General features: G+C 62.8%; 1 protein-coding gene across 1 annotated transcript in view; it reads left to right on the top strand.

Annotated features, from left to right (window-relative positions):
* HDAC4 (histone deacetylase 4) overlaps window positions 1-22,583 on the top strand; it is a 79,500-nt gene that overhangs the window by 15,104 nt on the left and 41,813 nt on the right. Inside the window, exons 2-6 of the mRNA XM_031968777.1 lie at window positions 2,304-2,375; window positions 16,768-17,012; window positions 18,078-18,228; window positions 19,526-19,646; window positions 20,680-20,801. Coding sequence (XP_031824637.1) covers window positions 2,304-2,375; window positions 16,768-17,012; window positions 18,078-18,228; window positions 19,526-19,646; window positions 20,680-20,801 — 711 coding nt within the window. The remainder of the gene's footprint in view (window positions 1-2,303; window positions 2,376-16,767; window positions 17,013-18,077; window positions 18,229-19,525; window positions 19,647-20,679; window positions 20,802-22,583) is intronic.

Raw genomic sequence — 22,583 nt, 5'->3', positions numbered from 1 at the left:
AGCCCTGCCAGGCACCATCTGACACCTGGAAAGTAACACCGGCCGAGCCCCAGGAGAGGAGAGCAAGCGGGCAGCCACGTCCCCTTGGGCTTTCTGGGCTCGGGCTCTCTGCGCTCGGGGGCCGCGCGCTCAGAAACGCCTCTCGTTGCCTTCCGATTTTAGTCAAAGCGACGTCTCTGTGCTGGGAGAGCGGAGAAAGGGCCGCGCCGCGTCCTCCTTGTCCACAAGAGGGAACTGAGACCTGGAGAGAAGCAGCCGCTCCTGAGGTCGTGGGGACGGCTCGTCTGGCCAGGTGGCGATCGGCTGCGGCTGCCTCAGGCCGGGAGTCCTCCCGGATCGGCGCTGGCGGTCAGAGCCCAGCGGTCTGGCCCAGCCTGATGGGGGAGCCCGGGCCCTGGGGATCAGAGGGAGCCTCCCGAGGCCAGGCCGTGGGGATCAGAGGGAGCCCCCCGGAGGCTGGAGTAGGAGCAGATGTTGCCCGAAGCAGCAGCTGCAGCCTCCGAGGGGCCGGGGCTCCAGGGCAGGCGACCTCCAGCCCAGGCAGCTCAGCTTGGGCATCTTGGCACTTTCAGCCCCTCCGCAGGCACAAAGCGGGTCAGCTGTGGGACTGGGGGTTCACGCCCCTCTTGTCCTCCCTCCTCCTCCATGGTCAGGGGGAGGCGGCCGAGCCTTTCCAGCGGGGAAGCAGCTTTCACAGCCTGGGCCTGCCTCAGTCCGAGGGGCCCCAGGCTGGATCCCCTGGGCTCCAAAAAGCGGGCCGGGGGCCTGGAGGGGGGTTCTGCTGGGTCACAGGGGGACCCGGAGGCCCAGGAAGGCCGGGCTGGGCAGGACTCTGGGACACGGACCCCTGAGGGGGCTGCTCTCTATGACCTGGGCCCAGGCTCTGCGGGTCAGGGGCCTTCTGGGTGGGAGCCCCCTGAGTCAGCAAAGCGGCTCCAGGCCGGGGCTTTGGGCTTGTGACGCAGGTGGATGTGGCCGGGCCGAGGCCTTCGGGGGCCAGGAAAGCCCATCTGTCTCGGCGGGGTAGCTTCCGGCCCCTTTGGGCCTTGGGAGGGACTCCTCGCGTCCTGAGGCAGGGCCGGAGCTTCCCCCAAAGGGCTGGAGGGGCCTGGGGCTGCCTGTGGCCTGAAGCCGCTGGGGCCGGCCCTGCTGTAGCCCCACGGGCGGGTCCTTCCTCGGAGGGCTCTTGGGTCTGCTCCCGTCACCCTGGGTTCGCTCCCACAAGAACCTCCTGCCCGTGCTCTCCCAGGCAGAGCTTGTCACTCTGAAGTCACGATGTCCCCTCTCTCACTTTGTCCGTCTCAGGGCTGACCCAGGTTAGAGCGGGACCGTAGCCAGCTCCCAGGCTGGTCCCCCAGACGGGCAGGGGCCAGAGAGTGGGTGGGGGCTTCAGGAGGGAAGCAGAGCGGGATGGAGACTTAGCTTCCGATCTGGCTTCCGGCCCCTTCTCTGCGCCTTTTCCCAGCGAGCTCTGCTGAAGTGCAGCCCCTCGCGGGCCTCCTCACGGCCTTTTGCTCCGTTCCTCCTTTCCCAAGACGGCCCATGTGGGGACACGTTCTCTGCGAGGCCCGGGTGTGACCTGCATCGGGGCCCTCGGCTTCCTAGGTGGGTGGGGGTGGGGGGCTGAGAGAGAGGGAACGCCAGAGCTGCCGAGAAACCACCGTCCTCACCTGTGACGGGAAGATGAGGCTTCGTCAGGAGCCGCAACAAAAGTGACCGAGTTGGAGGGAAAAGCCCCGCCTGCCCGCGCCCCTCCTCCCCCAGCCGTGGGCTCTCTGTGGCTTTGGGAGGCCGGGGTCGCCGTGTTCCCGAGGGGAGCCCAGCCCGGCCCCGGCCACGTTCCCCGGCTCTGTGCGCTGCCCTCGGCTCGGTTGGCGCGGGGCTTTCCCCCTTTCCCACCAGAACCAGCCCCGGGGGCTTGGCCGCCTCAGCTCCTGACCTCGGTCACCCAGAGAGAGCCGCAAAACGTCGCTGCCCGTGGGGCTCCTGTTCCCCTCTTTCTGGCGCTCTTTGGGAGACGGAGCTTGTGAGGGATCGTGGCCGGAGGCAAGGGTCATGTTCCCTTACATACGGGGGCCCCCCCTTTCTTCCTTCACCCTTTCCTTGCCTCCTCCCTTCCCTTTCCTTGGAACGAGTCACACAGAGCCCAGGCCTTGGTTTCAGGGCCCGACAGGCAGGAAGGGCTGAAGGAATCCCGGGTCCCCCACGGGCCGGCCCCCGTGGGCTTTGGGGGAGCCCCAGGCAGCGGGGGGAGCTTCTCCCCGGGGCAGCTTCTGACGGCTTCTCTTCTTTTTTTCCTCCAGACGGACTTTCTGGCCGAGACCAGCCTGTCGAGCTGCTCACCCCACCCAGAGTGAACCACATGCCTAGTGCAGGTAAAGGGGGAGCGGCCCCATTCTGTGTCCCTGCCCCCGAGGGCAAGGCTGTCTGGGGGCCAGCGGCTGCATGCGAGGGGGGAGAGAGAGCAGGGCACTGGGGGCAGCCTGGTCGCGGGGGCCCTGCCAGGACGGGCCTGGTCACGGGGGCAATGCACATTTTTCATCTTGTCCTTGAGGAACCTTGTGCTTGGAGAAGGAAGCTCCGAGGAGGCAGGGGGGCGGTGATAACCTGGCACCCCAGGGCGTCTGTAGCCATTTTGTCGAATCCTGGGAAGGGCCGGGACCCTGGGAGGCAGCGGAGCCCCCGGGAGGGGCTGGCTCGAATTCCGCTCCACTGCCAGACTTGTGGCCACGAGCGTCTCGCTGGGCAGAGCTGGCGGTGGCCACTTGTACAGAATGAGAGAGCAGGGCTGGCCACTGCAGCAATGCTGTCCCGGCAGGAAACAGGTTCCTGTGCCCTGGCAGCGCGCGGGGGTGTGAGGGGATGTGTGTTTGTGAGTGTGAGGGTGTGAGATTGTGTGTGTGTGTGATTGTGTGTGAGTGTGATTGTGTGTGAGTATGTGTGAGTGAGTGTGTGTGTGATTATGTGTGAGGATGTGTGTGAGTATGTGTGAGTGATTGTGTGTGTGTGATTGTGAGTGTGTGATTGTGTGTACGTGTATGTACATGTGTGAGGATGTGTGTGTGAATATGTATGAGTGTGTGTGTGAGTGTGATTGAGTGTGTGTAATTGTGTGTGTGAGTGTGATTGTGTGAGTGTATGTATGTGTGTGAGGTTGTGTGTGTGTGTGTGTGTGAGAGTGTGTGCAGATGTATCATGTGGTCCCCGCCTGCTGAGGGTCCCTTCGGTGTTTCTTTGAAAGTTAGCGTGCAGCTCCCTCCCCCCCCCCCCCGCCCCGGATCCGGCCGTTCTCCCACCTTGGCCCTAGCTCAGATTCTGAGCGCCCCAGAAAGTTGTCTCTGTGGTGAGGGGGGGAGGGGCCCCTTTTGGGTGAGGGAACAAAGGGGTCTCCGAATAAGCGCGGGGGGGGGGGGGAATGCGCGGAGGGTTGGAAGCCGTGAGCGCTGCTCCAGCTGGTGACACTTTGGACACTCACTTTGGGCAGATTCTGGGCTCAGGCTGTTGCTGTGGCCCCGGCGGCCCCTGAGAGGGGGGGGTGCGGAGGGTCCCCCCTCTACCCAGAAGACAGTGAGCTTGACTAACTCCTCATGAATCACCACTTGTTGAAAACAGCATTTTCTGAGACCAGGCCCTGGCTGGAGTTTCCCCATGGAGGAGTCACATGACCTCTTGCTGTTGCTCCTCCCCTCTTGGCCGTGTCTCCCAGCACCCGAGGGTGTCAGGGCCCCCCAAGTGCCGATGGGAGAAAAGGGGGCAGAAGAGCCTCCTCAGGGAACTCAGCACTTAATGGAGGAGGTCACGACAAGGAGCAAAGGCCCAGCCCGCTGTGGAGAGAGCAGAGTGGGAATGGCCGGTGATCCCACCTGTAGAGTGGAGAAGCGGCTTCTCTGCCTGCGGAGAGTCTCAGCCCAGGGAGGGAAGCTTGCGTCCCGAGGCGCTCCGTGGGAGACCCCCCGCCACGTGTCCCGCAGCTCTCGGGGCTGCTGCTGTCACCCCGTCCGGCGGCCTCCACGCTGCCCCCTTTTTGTTTTGGGGGTTCCCAGGTCTGGGCAGTGTTCTCAGACTGGCCACCTGGAACCTTCCCGGGAGGCGAGAGGCAGATCGGCCCAGGCACTGAGGAGAGGCCGGCTTGGGCTTTGTGATCCCTGCTTGCAAGAGGGGCCTCCGGGTTTTCCCAGGAAGCGAAGTCCGGCTAATGGCTCTAGCTGACAGCCCCCGTTCTCTTCCCTTTTTAGAAAACCCAAGGCACCTTGGCCTTTCCTTTACAGAGCAGAGGCCCGGCCTCGTCAGACGGGCCGAGTGTGTGGCACCCCTGCCTTCGGGGAACGCTGCCACGGGGCAGTCAGGGGCTTTGGGGCAAACTTTAGAAGTGTGAAGTCCACCTGGCAGTGCTGAAGCAGACAGATGACGGAGAGAGACTGATGGGGGTTCAAAGGGGAAACTGCCTCTGAAACGAGCTGCCCCACAAGGAATGAGCAGAGGCTGCCTGTGGAAGCTGCCTTGTGATTGATTGTTGCGGATCCTGGAGGAGGAAGTGCTGCCTCTTGTAAGCAAGCTGAGCAGCTGAGCTTTTCTGACTGGCCACTGGTCATCCAGACCTTTCCATTCGGGGTAAAGTCATTGAGCCTGTTCTAGTGGGTCATGGCTGCAAATGAAATTTGTTGGTGCTGAAGGAGTGTGTGTACGTACATGGATGTTATATGTACATGCGTGTGAAATTTTCAGATATGTGTACATTAGCATACTCACACATGTATGTTGCACATAATAGGGCGTCCAAGAACGTTCACTTAGAAGTTATTTGCAACTGTTCCTGTTGTGAAATACATTGTGCTAGGTGGCTTTTCACTTGACTCTGACAGACACGTCTGTTTGCCCAGTGACTGGCTCGCCTTTTCCCCGTGTGCTCTGTGGGCCTTTTGGTTTGTTCTGCTTTATTTACTGAAGGACCTTCCCTGTTTCCTTATGTTTCTCATGCTCGTCATTCTTAAATGCATCCTCCTCTTCCATCACATTAATGCACCTGATTGATTCATGCTTCCCCTTGCATGGTGTTTACATGGCTTTAAGAGGTCCCCCCTCCCCCCCATCCCATGATAGCATTGCCTGAATGATGGCCTTGGATGTGGATCACTCATGGCATCTCTCAGCATGCAAAGAGGTTGCAGAGAAGATAGTGAACTTTATTGGTTGTTAAAACCAGGTCGACAACTATTGATTAAACGTGCACTGTGGGCCAGGCCCTGGGCTAAAAGCTGGGTATGTACAAAGAACCCTCCAGGAGCCCGTTGTCTGATGAGAGAGATAACATGCAAATAACTCTGGACAAGTGAGCTATTTCCGCAGTAAATTTGAAATAATCAGTGGAAGGAAGGCCTTAACAGTAAGGGGGATCAGGAGATCCTTGTAGAACGTAGGAAGCCAGGAGGAAGAGATGAGGAAGGTGAGTATCCCAGGGCAGGAATCACAGCCAGAGAAAATGTTCAGAGTCTGGCGAGAGGGGGAACAGTCAAGAGACCAGTATCATTGGATGGAAGAAGACGTGGTATGGCATTATGTAAAAAGTCTGGAAAGGAAGGAGAGGACAGGTGATGAAAGGCTTTGAAACGGCATTTTGTATTTGATCCCAGAGGTCATAGGGAGCCATTGAAGTTTATTGAGTAAGGGGGGTGACACGATTGCTTCTGAGCTTCAGAAAAATTCCTTTATGACTGAATGGAAGATGGATTGGAAGGAAGAGAGACTACAGCCAGGCCCCCAACACCTGCTGCCATAATCCAGATATGAGGGACAGGGCCTGCCCTGGTGGGAGCAGAGGGGGGAAGGGGAAGAACCAAAGTGAAGCTAATGAGAGATGCTGCCATGGTGAAATGGACAAGAGATGTTGCAGAGGTGAAATGGACAAGAGATATAGTAGAGGTGAAATGGACGAGATGTAGTAGAGGTGAAATGGACAAGAGGTGTTGCAGAGGTGAAATGGACAAGAGATATCAGAGATGAAATGGACAAGAGGTGCCGCAGAGATGGAATCATCAGCCCTTGGTGCCATACTGGATTGGAGGCAGAAGGAGAATTTGAGGAGCTTAGCATGACTCCTGGGGCCTGGAAGATGGGGTACTCTCTACAGAAAGGGATAGCAGGAGGGGGTCAAGGGTTAGGAGAAAAGATGATGAGTTTCTTTCCTGGGACTAAGATAGAGTGAAGCCATGAGTCCGCTCCCTCACTAAATCCTCTCCAGTCCCACGGACTCTTCTGAATGGCTCTTTGTTGCTGCTTCTGCTGTTGCTGCGAGTGCTCTCCGGACGTATTCCCAGTGACGGAGATGGGGAGTCGAAGGGCACGATCTTTGGGCGTTTTCCCGGGGTCCGGGCAGATTGCTCTGCGCAGAGGTTCCGTGAGGTCGGGCCACAGTTGCCGGCGCACCTGTTTCCTCCCAGCTCTGCCAGCGTCCAGTTTCCTTGCTCCGGGTTGGCTGCCTCTGCCTCCTGGTTGACTTCTTTCTGAGTGGCGCTTGCATTCTCCAGTTACAACGTGACCTAGAAGAGGCTGCTTGTTCTATTTTTGGGTCCTAAATAACTGGCCGCCGTCAATCTTTGCCTCTCGATCTGATCTTTCACCCTATCCAAGCAAAAGAGAAAGATACCAAACTTGTAGAAATTCAGGACCTAGTATATAGTTGGCACTTAATAAATGTAGACCATTTGATTGTTTTATACCATTTGCTTGTTTTACCCCCAGTGTGTGAATTCTCAGGGGCGGTGGCTCGTTATACTGGGGAGGAGGAAAGGGGTGTAGAAAAGAGCACAAGAAAGACAAAAGCAAGGTATGAGGGGAAGCATCGGGACCCCTAACATCCTTAATACTTCTTGGTGCCTCCAGAATGAGCAGTGGTCTGAGGATTAGTGATTAATATTTCTTGGGAGCAGTTTCTAGACTCAGAGGCTTAGCTTTTTTCCTTTTTTTGCTAGATCTGACAGTGTTTAGAGCCTTTCCCTCCAGAGCTTCCCAGCCCAGTTGGGACAGTGTGTTAATCGTGCCCAGGCAGGCTGGCAGTTGGGAGCAGCAGCACTTCGCTTTTGTCCAGGAGAGAGAGAAGGGGGGAGGGTTCATAACGTCCGCCTTTTTGACTTCCCGATTCGAATTCACCTTCCAATTCCTGGCTACCCCCGGGCCAGGCCATGTCTGCACAAGCAGTTGGTGCCTGTTAGTGTCTTTGAAAAACTTGAAGCTCTACTTCCCAGCCCACTGTAAAGCTGTTAAAGGCAGCACTTTATCCTCTGAGTGAGGAACACCGGCCTTGGCGTTCCTAGAGTTTCCTTGCCGGAAGTGCTCAGGCATCCTGGGATTTCTGGCTGGAAGGCAATCCGGTGCACTCCCGGTGACAAAGGGAAGGATCCGGGCTGTGCCATCGCTTGCTGACCTGGAAGGGTTAATGAGGAAAATGTGTCCGGTCAGGGTCAGGGGCCAGGGTGTGTTAGGGAGGGGGTGGGGACCGGCTTCCCTTTGAGGCAGCCAGAAGGAGCTGAAAGAGCAGCGGATGCAAAGTCATCTTGAGCCCGCAGAGCTGGAGAACGCCAAATGATGAAACAGATTCTAAAGACACTGGTTTCTTGTGAAAGGAGGACCCTCAGTCAGAGCTGGCTTTCACCTGGAACATCATGGATCTGGACCTCAAGATGGGGAAACTGAGGCTGGCCCTAAGAGGACCACCAATAAGTGTCTGAGGCCTCTGGGCTTGTTGAGATCTGGTCAGGAGAGGCCTTCTTGCCTGCTTGTCCAAACATGGGTATGTCTCTTTAAGACACATCTGCACCCCCAGATTTGGGTTTCCCAAAGACCTCGCTGCCAGGGTCTCATAACAGGTGGAACCGCCAGTCAGGACCTGTCCCTGTCCCAGCCCACCGGGACCCCTCCAGCCCCCCACTCTAGGTGGGGACCCCAGTAAGTGGCTGCCTGCAGGGCAATGCTGAACCTTCCTCTAAAGCAGGTTTTCTCCCCTGGGGATGGGGATGCCCCTTTTGGGGTTCCCTGGGGCTTTGGTGAAGCCTGGGGACACAGCCCTGCTGGATCAGGCTGGGAAAGGTGTTAGCACGCACAGGACTGCAAAGGAAACCGAAGGCTCATGAGATTATGGAGAGAATCACTCTTTCCTCCCCAGCCCCTGGCCACAGGCCGCTGCCTGGGGTTGCCCGTCTCCGGCTCTCCCTTCCCCTCCCTCTCCTCCGCTGCCGTCGTCCCTCTTTTCTCCCTCAGGGAGAAACTGAGGTTTGAGCGTTTTACTTGATGGTTAAGAATTGGCAGGTGGGATTTGGGCCCAGGCCACCCACCCTTCTTGGAGGGACGCCCTCCTTCCAGCAAAGCCCAGGCCTTCCTGACAGGGGAAGCTTGGGGCAGAGGCCCCGGGTCCCACGATGCTCCCCTTCCTTCAGTCCTCCTTCATTTAAAATGTGGGCCCTTGAACAATAATCTGTGCTCTGGGCTGGGGGTAGTCACGGGATCTCCAAGACAGTGTCTCCCCCCATTTGACAGATGAGAAAACTGAGACTCACTCTTGCAGTCACTTAGGTACTGAGTCCTTGGGACTCCCGCATTACCTCCTGCCTGGTTCCTCCAGGAACCGAAGCCAGCATGGGCAAAGGCTGGAGGCGGCCGCTCGCTGTCAGGGGCGGAGGGCACCAGCCTCCCGTGGGCCCTCCCACCTTGGGCGGGTGGTCTGCCTGCCTCAGGCTTGCCCCCTGCAGCCCATCCTCCGCTCAGGGCTGACCCAGCACGTTGCCCCGGCCTCTGGGTGGCCTTCAAAGGCCTCCAAAGGGGGCTCCCTGTTCACTCCTCCCCTGACCGGTGGCTGGGCTGTTTCATGAACAAGCTTCTCTTGGACTCCCAAGAGTCTCTGGGTCCATTTCTGGAGCACTTTCTTCCTCTCTGATTACTGAGCTCCCCGGCTTCCACCCTGGTTAAAGTGCCCCCTTGTATGGGAAACCTTCCCAGCCCCTCCTTACTCCAAGTCTTCCTCTCCTCCCTCAACTGTTCCCAGTCTTCCTTTGAGAAGAATGGAAGCTCTTTGAGCCCAAATGTGGCTTCTGCCCCTCTTGGTGAACTGGCCGGACCCAGGCCGGCGCTAGGAGCCCCTCCGGCTGAGCCCCCTCCCCCCCCCACCCCCCGCGCTGGCTCCTTTCCCCGCGCTGCCTCCTTTGCTTCCCAGCCTTAATCACTGAACGGGGGCGACCCCTGTCAACTGAGACCCACTGAAGACCTCGGCTCGGAAAGGCCGAAGCCTCCTGGTGTCCAGGGCCCGTCGCCCCGATCTCTCCGGCCACTGGACCCGGACGGCTCTGGAGGGGAAAGTGAGGCTGTGAATGACCAAAGAGGTCCGGGGATGGGCTGCCCCCGGAGGGAGGGTCGGGGCTCTGATGACAAAGACCGGCACCGGCCACTCCCGGGGAAGCAGGCAGCAGACTGGCCGGCCCCCGGCATCGGCCCTCAGAGTCCGGAGAAGCTCCCCCTCCCCCCAGAGCTTCCCGTGTGCACACAGGCTATTTATAATTTCCAGGAAGTCCATTGGAGCCCCTAGTGAAAGCTGAGCATCCGAGCGCCTGTTCCAGGCCTTTCTTCGCAGCTCTTGCTCAACCCAGGCTCTTGGAGGCCTTCTCGGAGACGGCTTCTCTTCTCCAGGGACAGAGAACAAAGGGGAAGCTTTAAAAGGGGCTAGAAAGAGTGAACTCGGGGCCTGGGGTGGGAGGGGAAGGAGGAGGGAGGCAGGAGGAAGGAGAGGAGAAGAGGAGGAGGGGGAAGGAGGAGGAGGAAAAGGAGGAAGAAGGAGGAGGAAGAGAGGGGGAGGAGGAGGAAGAGGGGAAAGAGAAAGAAGAGGGGGAGGAGGAAGAATAAATGGAGGAGGAAGAAGAGAAAGGGGAGGAGGAAGAGAAGGGGGAGGAGGAGGAAGAGGGTGGAGGAAGAAGAAGAGAGGGGGGAAGAAGAAGAGGAGGAAATGTCTTCCTTAGTCCTTGACTTCATGTTTGAACTCTGCTCAGGGGCAGAGCCAGCCCCACTGGGCTCCCAGCTGCCTAGTGCAGCACTTATCCCAGATGGAGAAGCAGAGTCCCCGGAGGCCGCTGATTTCCCTGAGGTTGCCTAGATGATAAGGGCCTGGGTTTGCGCCTGGCTCTTCTGACCGTGCCCCTCTGCTCCCTGCTAGCCCGGGCTTGCTCTCGAGCTCATCCTTCCCCACGGTTCCTCCCGGGGAGATCCAACCTTCAGGAGGGCCCCGGGTCCTGACGGGTCCGCAGCCTTCCTGGCCTGGGCCGAGCCCGTTAAACTGATGACTGGCCGAGGGCTTCGGAGGGACGCGGGGTGCTTGGTTCCGGGTATTCCACCAGCACTGCTGGCTTTTCAGTGAGCTGTTCTCCCAAGGCCCAGAATGCAGACTTAGGGAGCCCAGCGGAGGTCCCGCCTCCCTGGGGGGAAACTGAGGGAGAGGAGATAAAGAAGAGAAAACTGCAGTGGAACCGGGTTTGAACTCGGGCCCTTTGCCTCCTCACACACCCCCCCTGCCTTCTGCAGCCCCTCCCGGGGTCAACTGGTCCCTCAGCAGTCGCAGGCTTGCTTTGGGTCCTGCCCTCCAGCGCAGGATGTACAAAATGCAAAAGCCGCCCTTCTGGGCCCTGCCGCGCTCCGGGGGCACCGAGGCTTTTGGGCTGCTCGCTGCTGAGCCCGTCCGGGTGGGAGCCTCTCGGGACCGGAAGCCCGTCCTTCCAGCCCGGCCCCAGCTGAGCCGGCCTGGCCGCCGCCGCCTCAGGGAAGACCCGGTGCATCCATCGGAGTCTCCCTAAGCCGGGGGGAGAGGGGCCAGCCTGCGCCCAGAGACCAGGGCGCCGGCCAGGCCTGGCGGCCGAGCCTCAGGTGCCCGCAGCCCCAAAGGGCTGACCCCGATCTTAGTCTGTCGGCGTAACCGATAAGCCTCCGCACCCAGGTCCCTGTGAACTCTTGCAGTGTCTCTCCCGGGTCGTTATTGTGATGGTGGTACAGCAGTCAAGGATAATGGCAGCTGAGGGCAGAGAAGTCGTGTATCTAGAGGAGATGAGGCCCAGGGAAATGGGGTCTTCCTTCTCAGTACAAAGCGGGGGTTGGGCCGGATAATCCAAAGCCAGCATCCTGTGAATTACCCAGAGTCATCGAGCCAGTAAGGGGCTGACCTGGGGTCCGAATGGCTGCAAATTTGGAGTTGCGTGCGCGACACACTTTGTGGCCAGAGGCTGATCCCACAAAACAGGCCACCTGGTGCGACAGAAAGAGGGCACGATTTGGAGCCATTCATCTGTCTGTCCAAAGGCCTTCCAGTCCTGTCCCACTTCCTGCAGGCACTTCCCTTTGTCAGGCAGCTCCCATCCCTTCCCCGCTCCCATCTTTCTCGGAGCCTTGGCACCCAGCACAATGCCTCGCATGCCACCCAATGTTTACTGATGTTTTGGAGTGAGTGGCTGATGCCCCAGCTTCACCTTGGCCCCGGACCCGGGAGAGCTTTGTGCAGCCCAGCCCCGAGACACTCTTCCACGTCGTCCCGCACTGTGTTTGCCGCTCCTGAGCCCAGGCCGCGGCCCCCGGGCTCCTCGGGTGCTTGTTGGAAGTGGACAAGGAGGCCCGATGGGAAGCTTCCTCTAAAGCTTCAGTCCGTCCTTTAAGCTCCCCGAGCTTCCGTTTCCTCATCTGTAAATGGAGGAGGGACAGACTCGGTTCTTTATGGCTTTCAGTGAATCCCAGCCATGAATCAAGGTTGATTCAGCAGGCGAGGCTTCTCTGGCAAGTCCGCACCTGCCGCCTCTTCCCCGGGAAGCCCCCCAGGCCCTGCCCTCCAGGACTGTCCCTCCTGAGAGCAGGGCAAGGTATCAGGTACAAGGAGGGCTCTAGGGAGTAGCGGTCAAGGGCGTCTGGCCTGCAGTAAGTTCAAACTTGGTCAGCTGCTTGATCCTGAGCAAGTTATTTCCCCTCTGTCTGCCTTGATTTACTCATCTGTAAAATGGGAACTATGAGGTCCTCGCTTCCGACCTGGGGCTTGGCTGGTGGTCTGTAAAAAGGTGACCGTGCTTGGGAATATGGTGATTCCTTGCTTCCTCTGAGGGCTCAGTGCCCATCTCTCTGAGGGCTGACCCCCGGGGGGGCAGAGGGGAGGAAGGAGTGGATTCCCGTACACCTCCCTTGCCCTCTGTGGCCGGGGGCTCTGTGGCCTGGGGGCATCACCTAGCCTTTGACCCCCGGGCTGTTGCTGACCGGTCACTGTCCTGCCTTTGTCCCCTGTTTGAGGATTCGGGGGTCCCGGGGAGCCCCTCTCTCTGGTTGGTTCCTGTGAGCTCGGGGGGGGGGGGGGGGGAGGTGTGCCCGGCCTCCCCTTCAGACTTGTCCGTGGCTACCCTGGCTCCTGGCCCCGGCTGCCCGTAGATGGTCCCCCTGGTGTGGTCTGGCCGATCGTGGGAGGAGGCAGACAGAGATGGGGCTGGAGGCTCGTGTGTCGTCGCCTGGCCCGGACCCTCGAGGCCGCCGATTCCCATACGCAGGCCTTGTCTCCTCCCCAGACCGTCCCATACACTGGGGGTTTCCACAGCATCAAGGCTTGCTGGATGAGCAGGAGGGAGCCGCTGCTGCTGCCCTGGGGCCCCGCACAGAGCCTGCACTCTCCCTACTTAGTGATCCGGGCTCTGTGCCGACACCCCCGGGCACCGTGGCAGCGCCCCAAGGGCACTCACTGTGTGGCACCCTAGCGCCTTGTGTCGACATCCCCTGGGCTGTGTGTCAGCACTCCTGGGGCACTGGGTGGCACCCCGGGGCCCTCTGTCAACACCCCTGGGCTCAGTGCTGGAGCCCCTGGGCACTGTGGTGGCCCTGGGGCACCGGGTGGCACCCCGGGGCCTGGCCAGGAGTGGGGGGCAGCTCTGGGAGGGGGCCGTTTTCTCCCCTGCCCCTTGGCCGCCCCCCGCTCGGGCCATCGTGGCTGCCGCCCTTTGTTTCCATCCCCCCCCCCCCCCCCCCCCCCCCCCCCCCGCGCCCTCTCTGAGCCGGAGTCAGAAATTGCAGAAACGGCTGCTATAAATAGCGCGATCTCGCCGTCTCTCCGTTTCGGGGAGTTGTGACATCCTCTGAAGTGTAGACGGGGGGCGAGTGCCTCGCATGCACAATGAGCCCTTCTGGAAATAGCTTTGTCTCTTTTAAGGGACTGACTGACTTATCGATGCATCGGGTCCCCTTCCCCCGGAGATGGGGGGGAGCCTGCCAGGGGGGGCTGGGCAGCGGGGGTACCCTTGGCCAGAATCTGGGTCCCAGGCCTCAGTGCGGGGCTCCCCAGGGAGCCTGGCCTGGGGAGGGGGGCAGGGGGGGTCCCCTTCCAGAATCTCCTCTCCCCTGCCCTCGGGGGGGGCTGACAGTGCGTTTCCTTTGGGAGGTGCTCATGTCGTGGGAGCATCTGCGGGCAGGGGCCTGGACCTGGGGCGAGGCCGGTAGCCAAGGCAAGAGAAGCGGCAGAGGGAAGCGCGGGGTGCGGCCCCCCCGCGGCAGAGCCCCCCCACCCACCCCGCCCGCCACCGAGCTATTTCTGGCTTTTTTTCGCAATGAAAGCAGCTGAAAATAATCCTTCCGGGAAATGCCTTTTCCTTCTGCTCAGTCAGCTGTCAGCAGCGCCCTCCGCCCGGGCCGGGATCGGGCCTGCGCTCGCTTACTCCTGCCGCTCGCTCCTGCCGCGCTGCCCTGGCCCCGGAGCTCGGGCGCTCGAGCCGGCCTCAGGGAGAGCCGCCGGGCCGGGAACCGGCCCCGCTGCCGGGCAGGGCGTCGCGTGGCTGGGCTGGGCGGGAGGAGGATGCCGGGGCCTCATTGGCCAGGAGCGCGGCCAGCGGCAGCCGAAGGCTGAGTCCCCAGGAAGGCGGGAGGGCCCCGAAGCCGCGTGTGGGTGAGCTCAGACGCCTGCCCAGAGACCCCCTCCCGCCCCCAGGGCCGCCTCTGAGACCCAGCCCGGTCCTCAGGTTCCCCGGGAGGCCCCGGGAGAGCCGAGCCGTCCCCGGACTGTAGCCTGGTGCGGGCACGAGGAGGGAGGCGGGGGCACGGCTGAGGGCAGGACAGCGGGCAGGGGGCTCTCGGGGCCTCAAGCTGTGACTGCCCTGGGGCCTAGTGGCCCCCCAGGAGGAAGGTCACAGCCATCCCTAGGGCAGTCAGTTCCACTTATGGACCCCCAAACCCCCCCCTCATTTCTGCTCCTCCCCAAACAGCAAAAACAAACAAGTCTCAGAAAAGGCGCCAAGTGGGGGGGAGCAGTGACGGCAGAATCCTGCCTGGTCCTTTTTCACAGTTCCCTGGGACCCTTCCCCGGTGCCCCCTCCCCTCTTCCCATCGCAGTCATTTCCCTGTTAAAGAATGGTCTGGAGAGCCCCCATGGGGGAGGGGATCCAGACGGGGGGAGAATAGGTTCTTTTGTGGTCAGCCCCTCCCCCGCACATCCCACAAGCCCCCCCCTCCCCGGGGTACGGGGCTCACTTGCCTTCCCCCAGGGCAGCAAAAGTTTCCCAAGAGTTGCCCTGCTCCCTTCTGTTCCCTAGTGGGCAAAAAATCCTCAAAGGAACCTGGAGGTGCCCGTGGGGAGGGGGACTGCGGGAGGCCCAGTGCTGGGGGGGGGTCCCAGCTGGCAGCCCCTCTGAGCCAGGCGCCCCCCCCCCCCCGGGGCCTCCTGGCCAGGCCCTGATGGTTGTTGGTGTTTGATAACCAGGTTAATGAGCCAGACGGGGCTTGCGGTGCCGGAGGCCTGGAGCTGCTGCCTCAGTTTCCTTGTCTGTAATTGGGGGGGTTGTTGTGAAGACCAAACGAGAACAATGGCAGAGCTCAGTGGAAACAGTGTCATGGGGGGGGCGGTTCCCATCGCTGGGGACACGGCCCGGACCCGTGTCGTCCACCCCCCGCCCCTGGCCTTGGGCCCCTAAGAACGGTCCCATCTTTGCCTTCTTCACTTCAGGAGGGTCTTTCCTGGCCTTCGTGCGGGGGGGTGGGGGTGGCCGCTGGTGCCCCAAGGCTGCTGGGTGGGGCTCCCACTTTGGAGGCTGATAGCTGGGCAGGGCCCCCCGGGAGCCACGTGCCCAGTCCCTCAGAATCCCTCTGCCGCCCCCACCATGCTGCTGCTGCTGCAGCCTCTGAGGTTGCTGCCAGCCCTGAGAGGCCGAGGACGGCGTTTTCCTCCCTGAGAGTTTAGGGGGTCGCGGGAGGCTCCTTCAGTCCGTCCGCTGAGGCCTCCCCGGGAGCTCATTTCCTCAGTCGGGACCCAGGAGCCCCCAGGGGTGGCACCGGGGTGGGGCGCAGACAATGGCGTGGGCTCTGTGCCCCGGGCCCCTCTCCCCGTCCCCTCCCGGGCCGTGCCGTTTTTCAGCCTCCCCCTGAATGGAGGCTTTGTGGCCGGCTGACGTCAGGCCCGGCCCGGGTTCCCGGCGCCCGGGGCAGAGGCCATGGAGGCCGCGGGCGGCCTGGCCCGAGCCTCGCTGCAAACAAGCCCGTTTTGTCGGCCGCGCATCAGAGGAGGCGGCCCCGTGCTCCGGGGCCTCCGCGGGTCAGCGCCCCTGGCCGCTGGGGGAGGGGCCGGGCTCACGGGGGGTTTGAGCCCGGAATAGTCGCCGTCCTGTTTGACGTGCAGGCCGGGAATGGGATGAATGGGGCTCGAGGCTCTGCCCTTGGCAGTCGGCTCGCTGCCGTCATCGGGAATCCCCCGCCCAGTCTCCCCCCCCAGACCTAGCCCCCAGATGGCATCTCCCCGTATGCGTGCGGCCCCCCCCCCCCCCCGCCAGGCTCTGGTCATCCACGGCGGCAGCTTTCCCCCCATTTGGCTTAGGGGCTGGTGGTTCCAGCAGCAGCTCAAGGAGGAGAGTGAGCACCCGGGCCATGGGCGCTGAGAAGTCCCAGCTCTGGCCCGGACAAAGCCCAGGCCCCTCCTCGGGAGCATCAGCGCCCCCCCCCCCCGAGGGGACGTAAGGTGGCTGGCAGGGTCCCCCTGGGGCAGGGTCAGTGCTGGGGGTCGGGGCACCTGCTCTAAGTGACCCCCCGGAAATGGTCCCAGGGCCTTTGGGTAACGGGGGGGGAGGCTGTACAACTTCTACAGCTGCAACCGTCGTCGTCCCAGCCAGTTTGTCTGAGCACGTGTGCTTGTGTGTGAGTGCGAGCGTGTGCCTGGGAGGCCCTTGTTGTGCAGGGGCCGCCCCCTCTCCCTTCCCTCCCTGTCCCCCCCCCGCTTTCATCCGGGCGCCCCTAATCCCAGCTCTCGGGGGATGTCCCATGGCCTCCCTTTCTCTCCTGGGGCCTCGGCCCCGCTGCTCCGGCCTTTTGCATCACCGTGTTGGGGTCGGGCGCGGGGCCCCCTGCCCTCCTCCGCCACCTCGAACGTGGGGTGAGGGGAGCAGTGGGCACAGGCCCTGGGATGATGTCTGTCCCCTTCCCTTTGGGGGCGCCATGGAGAGGCTTGGGCCTCCCCTCCCCCCAGGGGCTGCCCCTTCCCCGCCAGTGGCCTCTGCTGCCCAGGGACCTCGGGGCCTCCCCGGGGGAGGGGGCGGGGTCTCTGCTCCTGCTCTCTGAGCCCGCCCGTGCCCGGCCTCTGGGAGGCACCCGCTGTGCGGCCACCTGGGCCCGGAGCCAGGAAGACCCCGGTGCGAGTCCCTGCCCCCAGATTGGGGGGGTCCGGGCCTGTCTGGGCCGGGCAGGCTCTGGGGCCCCGCGGACGCCGCCTGACCGCCGCCTGTCGCTCTCTCTTTGCCGCCGCAGTGGACGTGAGCCCGGCGCTGCCCCTGCAGGTGGCCCCCTCGGCCGTGCCCATGGACCTGCGCCTGGACCACCAGTTCTCGCTGCCGGTGACGGAGCCCACGCTGCGCGAGCAGCAGCTACAGCAGGAGCTCCTGGCGCTGAAGCAGAAGCAGCAGATCCAGCGGCAGATCCTCATCGCCGAGTTCCAGCGGCAGCACGAGCAGCTCTCGCGGCAGCACGAGGCGCAGCTGCACGAGCACATCAAGGTGAGGGTGCCCCCCATACTGGGGGGCTCAGGAGGGAGGCCCTCGGCCCGGCCTGTTCCCAGCTCTCCTGGGGCCGGGGCAGCCCCTGCTCCCCGTTGTCCCGCGGGGAAGCCGAGCCCGCCCGGCCTGCGCCTCGCCCCGGGTTTTCCTCCGGCTGCCTCTGCACCCACAGCCCGCACTTGGCCCCGGGTTAATTAGGAAAGTGTCGCCGGGAGCAGCTGGAGCTCGGCCTTATGTCCTCCGAGCTTGGTATTCAGTTGGTGCCAAATAAGTGGGCTGTGTTTGGGCCTGACGGGGACCAGCGGCTCCTCCCCGTATTCTCGGTGTGACTGGAGCAGGGGCCCCCTCCCCTTCCCTCCTCCCAATAAAGTCCAGGGTATATGGGGGGGGGTGTTTGTGACAGGTCCGGGGATCCCAGCCTCCCTTGTTCCAGCAGGGTGGGGGGGGGGCGGGGGCAGCCCTGCCCGTGGGCACTGCCAGTCCGCTGCCAGCAGGGGGCGCAGGGAGGGGCCGCCCCCGAGACAGACACAGGCTGAGCCCTGAGGTCCGTGGTTGAGCTGGGCCAGGGAGCCCAGGCCGGGACTTGCACTCAGGCCTCCTGGGGCAGCGCTGTCCGTGGTGCTGCCTCCTCCCCGGGAGACGTGGGAAGGACTAATTGTGGCTTCTGCCGGTGGGGGTGGGGGAGAGGCAGACCCTCCCCCGGAGCGGCTCCATCTGACGGGGCCTCCTCTTCCTGCGTGGCCGCGGTGGCTCCTGGGAGCCTGCCGGGCGGGGGTGGGGGGCCGGGCACCCGGACAGTCACCCGCCTGCTGTAGCCACGAGGCCAGGGTCACGCCAGCGGTCACTGGGGGTGCTGGCGGCAAGAGCAGGGGCCATTCTGTGCCCGCCTTCAAGGGGCTTTGTTCCATGCCAGGCACTGTGCCCACCCTCGAGAGGCTTCTGTTCCGTGCCAGGCACTGGGCTGGGCACAAGGCGGCCACGGGTCCCTGAGGGGGGCGCCCCCGCCCCCCGGCTCTCCCCACGGGCCCGGCTCTGAGGGACTGACCCCCGCCTCTCGCCCCGCAGCAACAGCAGGAGATGCTGGCCATGAAGCATCAGCAGGAGCTGCTGGAGCACCAGCGCAAGCTGGAGCAGCACCGGCAGGAGCAGGAGCTGGAGAAGCAGCACCGTGAGCAGAAGCTGCAGCAGCTGAAGAACAAGGAGAAGGGCAAAGAGAGTGAGTGGGAACGGAGGCACGGGGGTCCCCGGGGCCGCAGCCCGCCGAGCTGCCCCTCCCTCCGGGTCTAGACGTCTTAAAGCCACTTTGGCAGCTGGGCTAATGGACCGGACACTGACCCCACAGAACCAGAGGCGCCAAACGTTTGTTCCCCGAACTCCGGGAGAGGCTCGTCCGGCACCGACGGCAGAGCCGGAGACAGAGGGGCTGCCTCAGTTTCCTCAGCTGTAAAATGATCTCAGCAGCCGCCCCCTCCCAGGGTTAGGAGGATCGAAGGAAAAAGCACTTGGAAAGTTCTTAGCACAGCAGCTGGCATGGAGCGGGCTCTGGAAACTTTCCTTCTTCTCTCCCTCCTTCCCTCCCTCCTTCCCTCCTTCCTCTCCTTTCTTCCTTTTTCTTCCCTCCCTCCCTCCCTCCCTCCCTCTCTCCTTCCCTCCTATTTCCTTCCTTCCTTCTTTCCTTCCTCTTTCTTTCTGTTTTTTCTTCCTTTATTTTCCTTCCTCCCTCCTTTCCTCCTCCTTCCCTTCTCTCCCTCCTTCTCTCCCTTCCCTTCATTCCCCCTCTCCCACCTTTCCTCCCTCCCTTCCTTTCTGTCCTTCCCTCTGTCTCCCTCCCATCTCATTGCCAGGACACCAGATGTCTCTGGGGCCCTGTCTCCCGTCCCAAAGCCGGGGGAGGCTGGTGATGAGCGTCCCCCATTTCGGCCCCTTGGGATGTCCTTGCCCAGTTCCCCTTCCCCGTCACTTGGAGGCCGGCACTCTGGGCCCACCTCTGGGTGCCGGGGATGCGCAGGGCGGCTGCCCCAGAGCGCTTTCTCCTTCACCGCCCCCTCGGCGCCCCGTGGCCAGGAGCGGGAAGCTGGCCCAAGGTGAGGGTGCCAGGCCCTGCCCCTGCTGTGCCCCTAATGCAGCCCCTGCAGAGGAGCTGATGGAAGCCTGAGGCTTGGCCCTCCCCGGGCCGGGGTGGGGCTGCTCTGCTTCCTGCCGTGCTTCTGCCAGGATCTCCTGCATCCCGAGACGGGCGCCCCTCAGGGAGAGCTGGACAGGCAGGGTCCTTGTTTGTGTGAGAGACAGAGACAGAGACAGAGACAGAGACAGAGAGAGAGAGAGAGGCAGAGAGGCAGACAGAGACAGAGAGATAGAGACCAAGAGACAGAGCCCTGAAGGCCCCCTACTGGGAGCCCCCAGGCCCTCTTGTGAGGTGAGTGGTCTGCACCCCCCACCCTGTCTCTGCCCCGGCCCCCCCAGCCCCCGCCTTCCCGACACGCCCCCGCTGAGCACCCCCGCTCTTGTTCCAGGCGCTGTGGCCAGCACCGAAGTGAAGATGAAGCTCCAGGAGTTCGTCCTCAACAAGAAGAAGGCCCTGGCGCACCGCAATCTGAACCACTGCATCTCCAGCGACCCTCGCTACTGGTATGGGTAAGTGGGGGTGCCTGGGACCCCGGGGGGGGGCAGAGGTCAGAGGCCGCAGGCTGGGCCCTCCCCGCTGCTCTTGGAGCCGGGGCGTCTGGTGCAGCCGGCGCAAGGAGCCCGGAAGGCTCAGCTGAGGCACCGGGTGCAGGCCCTGGTCCGCCTGTCGTGGCCTCGGCCTGCGCCCCCTCCCCCTTTGCCCCCTTCCCCTTCGCCCCTCGCTGGCCCTCCCTCTTAGTGGGCCCTGCCTGGGTCTGCCAGGCCCCCCCAGGTGCTGAAGTGTCCCAGTGACCACCCCAGGGGGGAGGGGCCAACTGCGGGTGGGTCACAGCCCCAGCTCCTCCCCCGCCCGCCCGGGCCACGGCTGCCACGTCCCTCGGGGAGGCTGGGCCTGGGGATGCTTCAGCCGGGGGAGCAACGTCGTGGTCTTTGTCTCGGGGCCTGAGACACGGGGGGCGCCACCCCCTGCTGGGAAGGGAGCTGGACGGCACCAGGGCACGCGCTGCCCTCCCCGCATCCCGGGGCCTGCGGAACCAGGGGGTCAGGGGGGTTTGGCGAAGCCCAGTGGGGGGCACAGGACCCCAGGGTCCCAGGAAAGTGTGGGGGGAGACAGAGACTGAGACAGAGAGATAAAGAGAGACAGAGAGAGAGAGAGAGATAGACAGAGACAGAGAGATAAAGAGACGGAGACAGTGCAGGAGAGAAGGAGGGAGCGAGGGGGACGGAGGCAAAGAGAGCAGACAGAGGGAGCTTAGGAATGGAGAGAGACAGAGCAGCACCTCGGCCTGTCTCGGACAGGGCCCCCTGCGTTTGCTGCCCAATCCCATCCTATAAAGTGAGGTGTGGTGAAAATGGCCCCGGGCCCCAGAAGCCGGAGGCGTCCTGACGGGGGGAGGCCCCGGGAGGGCGGGGCTGGGGCCTCGGGCAGAGCTGAGGGGTCCCTGCTTCAGCGCGCTGCCCGTGGCGGCTGCCCGGCCTCTGGCTTCCGGCCGGGCCGCCTCCTGGGACACGGCTAAGGACGCTTCCTCTCTCCCCCCTGCAGGAAAACCCAGCACAGTTCCCTGGACCAGAGCTCGCCCCCCCAGAGCGGGGGCCCCGCAGCCTACAATCACCCGGTGCTGGGCATGTATGACTCCAAAGACGACTTTCCTCTTCGAAAAACAGGTTAGTGTCCCAGCGGCGCTGGGGGTCTGTGTTGGCCCTGCCCTCTTCTCCACCCCCGGCCTGATGCTCCGCCCCCTGGCTCTCTGCTCCTCCCCACAGCTCTCTGCTCTTCCTCCCTCTGCCCCGCCCCCCGGCTCTCTGCTCCTCCCCCCTGGCTCTCTGCTCCGCCCCCGGCTCTCTGCTCCGCCCCCTGGCTCTGTGCTCCGCCCCCTGGCTCTGTGCTCCTCCCCAGGGCTCTCTGCTCTTCCTCCCTCTGCCCCGCCCCCTGCCCGCTGCTCTGCCCCCTGGCTCTGTGCTCCCTCCCCTAGCTCTCTCTCCCTCACTCTCTGCCCCCCCCACTCTCTCTCCCCTCCCCTAGCTCTGTCTCCACCCCTAACTCTGTCCTCCCCTAGCCCCCTAGCTCTCTCCCCCCCCTAAACCACAAACTGAAGTAGCTAAAATCTATGTAAACTACTCCACACCCCCTAAATCCAGAAGACAACCCTCCAGGCCATATGGCAACCTAGGCCGAATAGCATCTCCCTCAAACCCCTAGCGCCCAGAAACTCTCCAGAAACCAATCCTTACACCTATGCTAGGTAGCAGAAACCTCTCGAACCTCTATGTAAAACATGGACAGCAAACTCACCAACGCAGAGACAACAAGCAAACAAAAGCAACAACCAAATTACACAATCGCCCACAGCAAAGGCAGACAACCCCTCACGCCCACCAGAAACCCAGAGAAAATTCTACGTAAAGTAGAGTCCCACTTGCAGCGAAGTCAGTCAACTTAGGACCAAACCCCATAACCGAGGCAGTGAGGCGAACCCCGTAGAAACCGAGGCAGTGAGGCAGGCCCGTAGAAACGAGGCAGTGAGGCAACCCCGTAAAGCGAGGCAGTGAGAGCAGGCCCGTGAGGAAAGCGAAAGGTCTAGCGCTACCCTTTTAGCCAACAGCTCCCCATCTGGGAGGTTCCCGTTTCCCTGGTGAGCGTGAGCGCCTGCGCTTGTGAAATCGCTTTAAAAATAGAAACGAGAAGCAGGAGAAGGGGGCTAGTGGCGGCCATCAGGCCAGCTGCGTGCGGGCCCCGGCCCCTCCCCCGGCCGCACGTGACCCAGGCTTGGGAACCGTCTCGCAGCATTCCTGGAAAACGCCTCTCTCATGTGCCCGGGCTCGCGCCCGTCCGAGCGGGTTCCTGGCTCCCCAGGCCCAGCCGCCCTCTTGCCTCCCCTCCACCCTCCATCCCTCCGCTCTCAGGGCCTCCAGGCAGAGCCACGGAGCCAGAGCTGGTCTCTGAGCCGAGGGCCGGCCCTGCCGAGCTCGTGCACCCCGGCTCGGGGGACGTTAAGCCGCTCTCTGAGCAGACTCGCCGAGGCCCCCGAGTGCCAAAGAAGCGCCTGCTTATAGTCGGCGGGCCTTAGGCAGGCCCTCCTCACTTCCTCTGGGGCTCCGTGCGCAGCCCGGGCCTCCTTAACTTGCTCCCGCTTGGAGTATGGAAAGACGTCCCGGTCAGCGGGCATTTTTGTGGGGGGCAGTGCCGGAAGGTGGGCCCTCCCTGCCCCGGGAGCCGGAGCACCCGCCCCTCCTCGGCCTTCCTCCACGACTTGGAGCTCGGGAGGCCGGCTCGCGGCTCCTCCCTCTGCCCGCCTGTCCAGGCCTTTGGGAGGCCGCCAAGGCCGCCCTGCCCTCCGAGAGCCTCCTTCCTGCTGGCGGGGCTGTCTCTCCTTGTCGAACATCCCGGTCTGGGGCTCTGAGAGACTCGAGAGTTTGCCCAGTGAGCTCATTTACAGATGGGGACAT

The sequence above is a fragment of the Sarcophilus harrisii genome, chromosome 4 (genome assembly GCF_902635505.1).
Source record: "Sarcophilus harrisii chromosome 4, mSarHar1.11, whole genome shotgun sequence".
Lineage (NCBI taxonomy): Eukaryota > Metazoa > Chordata > Mammalia > Dasyuromorphia > Dasyuridae > Sarcophilus > Sarcophilus harrisii.
Note: the sequence above shows the minus strand (reverse complement) of the source record. Positions and strands in the feature narration are given on the sequence as shown.